The sequence below is a fragment of the Gadus macrocephalus genome, chromosome 18 (genome assembly GCF_031168955.1).
Source record: "Gadus macrocephalus chromosome 18, ASM3116895v1".
NCBI classification, from domain to species: Eukaryota; Metazoa; Chordata; class Actinopteri; order Gadiformes; family Gadidae; genus Gadus; species Gadus macrocephalus.
The window spans coordinates 8,881,597-8,892,127 of record NC_082399.1 but is presented as its reverse complement, the minus strand read 5'-3'; the positions used below and the strand labels follow the sequence as shown (position 1 = coordinate 8,892,127).

The 10,531-nt window shown below is 47.6% G+C and overlaps 1 protein-coding gene across 1 annotated transcript; it reads left to right on the top strand.

The window, feature by feature from the left end:
* Positions 1-3,528: 3,528 nt before the first annotated feature.
* On the top strand, positions 3,529-5,545 carry nog3 (noggin 3). The gene has a single exon (XM_060036261.1). It carries the CDS (start codon positions 4,220-4,222, stop codon positions 4,898-4,900), a length of 681 nt encoding a protein of 226 aa, XP_059892244.1. The 5' UTR covers positions 3,529-4,219; the 3' UTR covers positions 4,901-5,545.
* The last annotated feature ends 4,986 nt before the right edge of the window (positions 5,546-10,531 follow it).

The following is a 10,531-nucleotide window of genomic DNA, read 5'->3' as shown; positions in this document are numbered from 1 at the left end:
GAATTCAACTCACAAACAAACAAATGACAGGGTCGTTTTCTTCATCTCACCGTGGACCAAAATACAAAAAGGACCCCTGTTAGTGGCCCTCATCCTGGGAGGCCCTACTGATTTATAATGTAGATTAAACTATCCTTGTACATGTACAATCGGACCACACGTATACACACACACACACACACACACACACACACACACACACACACACACACACACACACACACACACACACACACACACACACACACACACACACACACACACACACACACAAATACACATATACACAAACACAACAAACACACACGCAGATCTAGGAATATGAGTTGCGGCTTCGAAATCTGGAAAATACCAGTGATCTACTTTGCTCAGCCGTATCGCAATCGTGTTCTGGAAAATCAAAGGAAAATGTGATTCAAAACATGTGCATCCCTGTCTGTGGTGGAACAGGCACACACACACACACACACACACACACACACACACACACACACACACACACACACACACACACACACACCTACACACACCTACACACAAACAGACACACACAAACGGAGAGCCAGTTGGAATCTGGGGGAAAACAGTAATGGCCGTGCGCTTCTTTTGATGATAAGTGAACGTGATTGTGTGAGCTCACGATGACGTACTGTTTGAGAGCCTGAGAAAAGAAAAGGAAGACAACAACAACACATTGATTACGGAGCTTTATCGGAGCGCAGAGCGGTCGTACTCCCAGGTTAGCTCGGCCAGGAATGTGTTTGTTTGGATGGAGATGGTTGTACTAGAGCACTGCTCCTTTCTTTCCCATGATGCACTGCACATACTGAAATTGATGTGGAAGATGTTTGTGGAAATATCTACATTTAGGTATTGTATGAAGATGTTAACCTAACATAGATTTAATTGGCATTCAATGAGCATGATCCACTTAACAGTTATGTTTAATTATTGGATGAGAATTTATTTTAGTTTCGCCAAGCATCATAAAAGGTATTCATAGAATGACTATGGATTCATTGTTTGGGCATGTGTGTTTATTTCACTATACTGACGTTGCACAGAGGGGGTACATTCAACAGACACACAGACACACAGACACACACACACACACACACACACACACACACACACACACACACACACACACACACACACACACACACACACACACGTGGATCCACACTCATTCCTGACACACACACACACATACAAATGTGCAAACACTTCGCCACTGTTGCCATTTGTTATGCCCCCCTCCCTTCTCCGCCCCAGCCCTGTATTATTCCTTATGTTTAACTATGTGTTGTGAACCTATGCAACAACGTCCTTTTGTATCTTTTTACATTTAAATAGCTGTTGAAAATAAAATGTGGTTTCAGTAATACCAGAGAATAACAGAGAAATACTAACGTGTGTGTAGGGCTAAGCGCTGCAGACTATATTTCCTCTGTCTCTCTCTCCCTAGCTCTCTCTCTCTCTCTCTCTCTCTCTCTCTCTCTCTCTCTCTCCTGTAGCCACTCTGACTGGCGCTCATGGCCCCTCGGGGCCTCCTTTGTGGCTTTCATGATAGCCGGGGGCCGCCATGACCCCTGTTGCCCGTCACGGCACAAACATGTGTCCCTAGTGGGTATTTGAGAGAGAGAGAGGGGGGGGGGGGGGGGGGGGAGAGAGAGAGAGACAGACAGAGTGGTGTGTTTGCGGGGGAGAGGAAGGGAGAAGGTGAGATGACAGCGGCAGGGCAGAAAAGTGGGGGGGGGGGGAGAGAGAGAGAGAGAGAGAGAGAGAGAGAGAGAGAGAGAGAGAGAGAGAGAGAGAGAGGAGAGAGAGAGAGAGAGAGAGAGAGAGAGAGAGAGAGAGAGAGAGAGCATTGGGAAGGAGTAAAAGAGAGAGTGAGAGCGAGCCTTATCTGAGCATCTCCTCTCTTGCCTCCACTTCCTCGCCGCGGACAGATAGTTTAGCGGCGCCCGTCACACACACGTCACATCACCAGCCCAGAAAATTACCCCCAATACTGCGTGTCACCGGACACCACCACGACGGCCACAGGAAGCGGCAGGGGGTGCCATGGCAGCGGGGAGAGAGAGAGAGAGAGAGAGAGAAAAAAAAAAAAGGCTAAGCACAAAAGGGAACTGTAGCCGCGGCGACTGAGGCGCTCGTTCACTTTTAATTGGTTCACTTTTAAACTCCACATTATGCAGTGCTCCTCCATGCAGCACTCCTCACAGGGCGGCTTTAATCTCTCTGCCCAGTCACTCCAGGTTGATAAGCAACGTCCGAATTAGTAAATGTTTTGGTTTTTAAAAAGAATCACGCAATACTGAATGCTATCGGTCTCCATGGGTCCACACAGGCTGGCTTGTTTGGACCGAGCGGGCCTGTGCCTTGCAGCCTATGACGAGTCTGATTAATTGCTTTAAAGGAGGTGCAGTATACAAGTCATACAAGCCATTAGCCTACTGGTCATAGGTAACCCCATAGATTGAGTGTTGCTTGGCTGTGTGTGGCTAAATGTTTTATCCGGACCGGGATCTTCGGTGCGCACGCTTGCACGGAATAGGGAGAAAAGTTCCGGCAACCAGGGCTTACTTGTCCTTGTCCTCATGCGGTAGAGTCCAGTACACTTGGCCCTTTATCTGGACGGCATTTTCAGTATTTAACGGCGGAGACAAGAGTTGTTTTTTTATCTGGCCCATAATTCAAGCTTTACAACATGCGCAAACATTCCGATGGTTTGCCTCGTGGCATGCTGCGCGCCGCCGTGAGGCCTGCAGCTCCACACCGCTTTAGGGACTGATTGGATTGCGATTCTCTGCATCCACCTTTCATTTGTTGTCATTTTGCTTAGTTTATCAACTCCGCGTTTCCATTGAAAATGCACGGATAGTTGGATAGTTTACGCTTGGATAGTTTACCCTATTTTGCAAGCAACTAAAACAAAATGTTCTAATAATCAGGCTTTTGAAAAAAACGCTGTTTTTTCGAAAATTATGCAGCAGAACAATTGCGCTGAAGACGACTCATATTGGTGTTTGAAGAGACCCACTTTTCCTCTGCTCCCACTCCCTCCTCCTGGATACGTGGAGAGCATCTTAGCCAGAGAGAGAGTTATACAACAGACATAACTCTGGCACCAGGAGTGTTGGGGATCGGCGCCCTCGTAAAAACCTCCCTGGCAGCGCGTCTGTCCCGGAGAGCAGGAGAGGCGCTCACCTCCGCAGCTGAACCAGAACCCGGCCGTGATTTACGACTCAGTGATCCAATCACTGATCAGTGATCACCAATTAGCCAGCGGCGGGAAATGACGCGCACTTCAATACCTGTGCACTTTCCGAGTACCGGTCCGGACCGCGCCGTCGTGTTTAGGATGGCTTACCTGTGACTGGATTTAAGTAGTAGGCTATATAAGGTTTTTGTGTGTGTGTGTGTGTGTGTGTGTGTGTGTGTGTGTGTGTGTGTGGTGTGTGTGTGTGTGTGTGGTGTGTTGTGCGTGTGCCTGTGTGTGTGTCTGTGCGTGCTTCTGTGAGGAGATTTGTGTCAGAAGGGGGAGAGAGCGAGAGAGAGAGAGAAATCACCGGAATTACATCAGTGTATTTTTTTATTATTATTTGGGTCCGCTTAGAGGCGCCCCCAATTTGCCTGTGAGGGAGGGACCCGGACAGCAGCGCACCGTGGCGGTCTGTCAGGGAAACATGAGGACGGGAACTAACCATCACACGTCGCTGCGCTCCCGTCGCTCTTTGACGCTGACCGCGACGCGCGCAGTAGGAGTCCCGGAGGAAAGATCATCCCCCGTCAGATCCCACCTCTGATGCCGACGTCCCGCAAGATTGGAGCGTTTGTGAGTGCATCGCCGAGGAGGACTACTTTCTCTCTCAAGGGAGGCAGGTCATGGAATGGGAAACAGAAACGCAAGGACATTTCTGCTCTAAGTGAAAACCTCAACATCAACTTGACTCTCCCTCACTTGAGCGTTGCTATGGTAATCCGCCAGCAGCGATTTGAAACTTTCTGAGAAGTTTTTTGGGGAGCATCACTGCGTTTTTGCGCACCGAGGATTTTGGAGTGCGTCTTTGCGCGCTCTCTGTTATCATTTTGATTCCAAATTAGAAAAAAAATACTTTTAAGCACCACACCCGAGGCGAAAACGAGAAGGACCTAGGATACGTGAAACCATATCAGTGGGCCTACTCATCACTTGGGACCCGACATCGAGGCGATGGATAACTCGTACTGTTTCTTGGCTGTGTACATGCTGGTACTCTCGCTGGGCTTCAGGATAGAGGAGGGCATGTGCCAGCACTACTATCTCCTGCGTCCCATTCCGAGCGACACGCTTCCCTTGGTGGGGATTAAAGAGGATCCGGACCCTGAGCTGGACCCTAAGGAGAAAGATTTGAACGAAACGGAGCTGCGAAGTATCCTGGGCAGTCATTTCGACCCCCTTTTCATGTCCGTCGCCCCGCTGGAGGACCGATACGTGGGCAACGAGGACACCAGCGACTCGGAGGGGACGCGGCTGCAGCAGAAGCCCACCGGGCTGATGCCCAAGGAGATCAAGGCCATGGAGTTCGAGATCCAGCACGGGAAGAAACAGAAGCCCAGCAAAAAGCTGCGGAGAAGGCTGCAACTGTGGCTCTGGTCCTACGCATCCTGCCCGGTGGTTTACGCGTGGCACGACCTAGGCCACCGCTTCTGGCCGCGCTACGTGAAGGAGGGCAGCTGCTACAATAAGCGCTCTTGTTCGGTGCCCGAAGGGATGGTTTGCAAACCTGCCAAATCGGCGCATTTTACCATCCTACGATGGCGGTGCATGCAGAGAAAGGGTGGGCCGAAGTGTGCCTGGATACCCGTGCAGTACCCCGTCATATCGGAGTGCAAATGCTCCTGTCCAAACTGACACAGTGACTTTTGGACAATTCTTTTTTTCTCAAAGTTCTAGAAGTCATAGTGTATTGTATTGCTATTTTTATATGCACTGTCCAAAGTGTAAGAATGTATATTTGATGTACATGTTGTACCATTTTATTTTATGATAAAAAAAAACTTTGTATAAATGGTCAGTATTATTAATATAATCATTTCTACTGTATTTGTTGTTTTGTGTATCTCGCTTGTTTGTTGTTTTGTTGTTTTTGTATATTTATACTGAACTTCGCCTTGCGAGGAATGAAGTGCTGTTTTGTGAAGGACTCTGAGCTATTTTCCATTCTGAGAGGAAATAGAATAATCTCACTGCAGAATGAGTAGTATTTACCCCAGATTAACTTGATTTATACATGTCATTTGATACAATTTATACAAATGTATTACAAAACGGAGGAAACTCATACATAACAAAATACTGAAATATTTCAACGCTATAAAGTGCCCAGGTAATATCGAATAATATAGATAAAATCAAATATTCTGGAGGCGTTTTGAATGCAAATACACACACACACACACACACACACACACACACACACACACACACACACACACACACACACACACACACACACACACACACACACACACACACACACACACACACAGGGAAAAATGGACGGCCAACCATGTGACTAAGATGATGTGTCTGTATTTATTCTTTATGTAGTCTAGTCTTGACTTTACAATAAAACCACTCAAATTACCCACCACGACCTGCGTTTGCTTTTGTCCTGAATGTGTCACTCACCTTCATATTTATAATGTCCCCAGTGCTTATGATAACTCCCAATCCCAAGCATAGCCATCCTAATTGCACGTCACTAAATGTACGTTTAAAAGCAAATACCTGATCATCCTCCATGTGGACAGTCAAGGTTGGGAGAACAGGAGAGGACACATCATTGTGTGACATCGTCATTGTGTTGGGGCCTTCGCGTTTCAATATGATTATTAAATGGACGACACCACGCATAAATCCCAATTTTTCCATATGCAAGATCTTCATTCCATGGTCCTATATAGAAAATTGAACTCTCAGTCAAAAAATACAAACAAATTATGTTTAATAATCTGGTATAATAATACAATTTAGTATTTTGCTTTAATGATTCATACCCTTTGTAGATAATTACATGTCCCTTTTCATTCCAATTCAGATGCCCATTGGTCAGGTGACGACTGGCCCCGCCCTGGACCTGCAGCCACACCCCCCTCCCACACACGCCCTTGAACCATTCAATATGCACCCACAGCCTGACCGCCCCCACCAACCCTCACCTGGGTGGGTGATCCTCAGCTCCAGCCTGCCTCTGTATACCTCATGCATACCTGCGCAGGCACGCACCCACACAGATACATATCACACACACGTCACACACACACACGTGCACACACACGCAGACACACACACACACAAACACACACACGTGTGCGCCGCAGACAAAGACACACATGCACACACACATGCGCATACACAAGCATTCGCACGCAAACACACACACACAGACACAGGCGCTTGCAAAAATCTAGATACACACACCATTCACACACGCACCCACACACAGACACACAGAATTCTCCTCCTGCGTGTTCCAGATCTGATAGAGAGTGGAACATTCTGAACGCTGCCTGCAGGAAGGGCTTAATGTGTAGCCATTAGGTGTGTCACTCGCCCCCTCTCTCTCCCCCGGTCCCACAATGTTCTCTCTCTCTCTATCTCTCTCTCTCTCGCTCTCTCGCTCTCTCTCTCTCTCTCTCTCGCTCTCGCTCTCTCGCTCTCTCACTCACTCACTCTCTCTCACTGCCGCAGAGCAGAGATTAATATAAATATGGCACACAACAGCAATCGGCTTGATTAGCATGTCCGTGTATTGGTGTGTGTGTGTGTGTGTGTGTGTGTGTGTGTGTGTGTGTGTGTGTGTGTGTGTGTGTGTGTGTCTCCTTGCGTGTGTGTGTGTGTGTGTGTGTGTGTGTGTGTGTGTGTGTGTGTGTGTCTCCTTGCGTGTGCGTGTGTGTGTGTGTGTGTGTTTTGGCGTACCCGTGTCTCAGTGTATATGTGTGGATATTTGTGTGTGCGTGTGTATGTGTGTGTGTCTGTCAGAGGCTAAGGGTTAACTACCAGAGACTCTGAGCGCGTCTCTCTCCCTGTAAACAAACCCCACTAGTTTGACCCCGAACATGGCTTCAGCAGCATCTCCTATGTGGTCCCCTGAGGCCCCCCCCCCTCTCTCTCTCTTTCTCTCGACCCTCTCTCTCTCTCTCTCTCTCTCTCTCTCTCTCTCTCTCTCTCTCTCTCTCTCTCTCTCTCTCTCTCTCTCTCTCTCTCTCGTTGAGCTGTGGGCCAGAGGCTATCTGCTGGAGGTTAACAGCCAGGGGCTGTGTTTCTGCTACTGTGGGCTGGAGGGTTTAGTTTCAGTCACACTCGACCGCAACTCGACTTAAGTGTGGCTGTGTTTTATAATTGATTGTGTGATTGTTTGGGGTCTCTGAGTTGTTGAATTCCAATTCCAAATGTGTCAAATCTTATCACTGCTTATTCGGTACTGTACATTTACATTATAGCATTTACATTATAATAAATGCTACACTATGCTGCGGTTACAGTAAGCTAGGATACACTATGCTATGGGTGTGTACTGTCACCTAAGCTATCACAAAACACAAACACACCCACACACACACACACACACACACACACACACACACACACACACACACACACAGACACACACACACACACACACACACACACACACACACACACACACACACACACACACACACACACACACACACACACACACACACACACCTTGGTTACACTACAAAAGGTTACATTCTTACTATACTATAATGTTTCGGGACAATTTGTTCCTTTATATGTCTGTTTGCTTGTTTGAAGACACAGGGTTTCATGAGTACGATTTCACCTCAGTAGGGAGAAAGAGAGAAGGAGAGAGAGAGCGCAGGAGAGCGAGCGAGAGACATCAAAGCCAGGCTTGACCTCAGCCCACATACCTGTCCCCCGTGTGTTTGATAAGAATCCGTTTGAAACCCAAGAACACCCGCCAGCCTGCCCCACAACCCACAGCACAGCACTGTCACTACCTCCTCTCCATCCCTCTCCCCTTCTTGTCTCCTCCTCCTCCTCCTCTACACCACTCCTCTCAACCACTCTCCTCCTCTTCTTCATCTCTCTTCATCTCTCCTCCACCTTTCCTCTCCACCGTTCTCCTCATCTTCACCTCTCTCTCCACCTCTCTCTCCACCTCTCTACTCCTCTCTCCTCTTCTGTCTTCCTCATCTCCTCTCCACCTCTCCTGCAGGTACAAGTTGTGCTTCTTGCCAAAGGGTATCCACAAGTAGATTGGAGTCAAACACCCTTAATCACTTGATATCCTGATCCCCTATTCTTCGTAACAAAAAAGGGTTCTAGTCTGAAATATCTATGTTGTAAGAAGTGAACTCATACTAATAACATTTTATAATAAGTGACTGCTACTTATTTCTGTTCCAACTTCCCACGTGATCTTCATGGTTCATAACCCTCATTCCAAGCAGCAATCATATTTTGGTATTTTGGTCTATTTTGGTCTTACAAGCTTGTGATTTAAGTCTTGTGCTTGTCGACTGCGGGTCCTTCCTCTTCGTTATCTTTATTTATGGCAGTTAATAAACCCTCCCAATTAAGCATATTTCTGCCTCTTCCAACCTTCCATCTCAGCTGAACATGCGTGTCAGCGCTTCGTTACCTCGTGAGGCCAGTCGCCAACATCTTCCTTATCGTGCAGAAGAGCCAACAGAGAGGCCATCTTGGCTCCAAACCGTCATTAATGTACTTTGGACCTGAAACTCAAGGACAGGGCTAGAACTTGGGAGGTTTCACTTCAATGAGATGTCTGCCATGCCTGTGGAGCACACAAGGAGAGTGACGAGCAGATCCTGGAAGCTTTGAAGAGCCCAATTAAAACCTCTCGTTCTCAGCCTTGAGATGCCCTGTACCTCTCTATTATGGAGTGCTCGGAGACTCTGTGTGTGTGTGTGTGTGTGTGTGTGTGTGTGTGTGTGTGTGTGTGTGTGTGTGTGTGTGTGTGTGTGTGTGTGTGTGTGTGTGTGTGTGTGTGTGTGTGTGTGTGAGAGAGTGTATGCATGTGTGTGTGTGTGTGTGTGTGTGTGTGTTTTGTGTGCATGTATCATCTTTTGTCAGTTAGCTAAAGCTATTTGTGCCCAGTCAAACTGAATATGTGCATGCAGTGTCTCTCATACGCACCTCTCTCTCTCTCGCTCTCGCTCTCGCTCTCGCTCTCTCTCTTGCTCTCTATCTCTCTCTCTTGCTCTCTCTTTGGGCAAACAAGAATGTTTCTACATGTGACGGTGTGCCCAGTATGTATGTCAGGCGCCGTGCAGCTTAAAGCTAAGAATCTGAAAATGGAGGTCATTAACTATTAATCCCCCTGCCCAAAGACCCTCGCGCTACCTCTTTACCTCGCTCTGTCTCTGTCTATGTCTCTCTCTCTCCTCTCTCTCTCTCAATGGCTGTCCTGCTGCCGTAGCTGGCATCAAACAGGTGGAAGGGAAACACCAACACATGCTTTAGTTGTAGTGTCGGCTATTTATGCTGTATATTGTGTTTGTATTGCTAGTTGTGTTTATTCTATTCGATTTACTTTGATGTTTCCTGTCTGATCTGAGCAGCTCAAACGCTTGCCTCTTGGATCAGTTGAGTAATCTATTTCTGTATCTGTAGCACTGGGAGAAGGCTAGCTGTCGGTCCACTAACATTAATTAAGTATACTTACAGTGTGCAACTGCATAGATGCATGCTTGATTTAAAAAAGGTAAGCTACACTGTCCCGCATCTTTCTATACATAAAAAAACTACGAGGGAGCAAGAATCGCATCCTATTTTCATCTTTAAGATCATATTTTGGCTGTAGACCATATATGTGTGGGTGTAACTGTGAACACATTTAGCTCAGCTGTCTAACTCTTGATAGATAACAAATGTATACATAGCTTTTGGTCCACCACTTATAGTCTGGCCAACAGTTGCAGTTATACTTTTCTTTATGAGGTACTGGTTTGTGTGACAAATTATAATTTAAGTCAAACCGGTGTAAGCCTGTTAAGGCTCTTGTAGTCTACAGCAGCATTCGGGTCTTGACAAGGGACGTCAAGGTGGCGACCAACGCGTGCGCCGTTGGCCGTTGGATGTTGGAGTCTGCTGCAGCGTTTCGTCACAACAAGCATAGTTTCCATCATGACTGGAGCCAACGACTGGCCCCAAGCACTCAGTCACTCCCAATTACCGTCCCCTTTTGATTCTGTCCACGTTCTCGAAGCGGGAGGCTTTAGTTGCTACCTTCGTCAGGAAACAGCCATGTTGAAAGAGTGCTCAGCGAGCCCAGTGAGGAGGGGGGGGGGGGGGGGGGGTCGGAGGAGGGGGCTTCGCTGCACCCCGTTGGGTTGTGTGGTGGGGTGGGTCGGGGAGGTTGGAGGGGCTATTTGGAGGTGTGTCCGCGCTTTCAACACCTCTTAAACGACACGCACGCTAAGCACGCTGACATGCGTAGAAAAACAAGACGCGGCTCTGAGCCGG

Coding starts and splice junctions, on each gene's coding strand:
- nog3 (XM_060036261.1), top strand. CDS start 4,220: ATGGATAACTCGTACTGTTTCTTGGCTGTGTACATGCTGGTACTCTCG.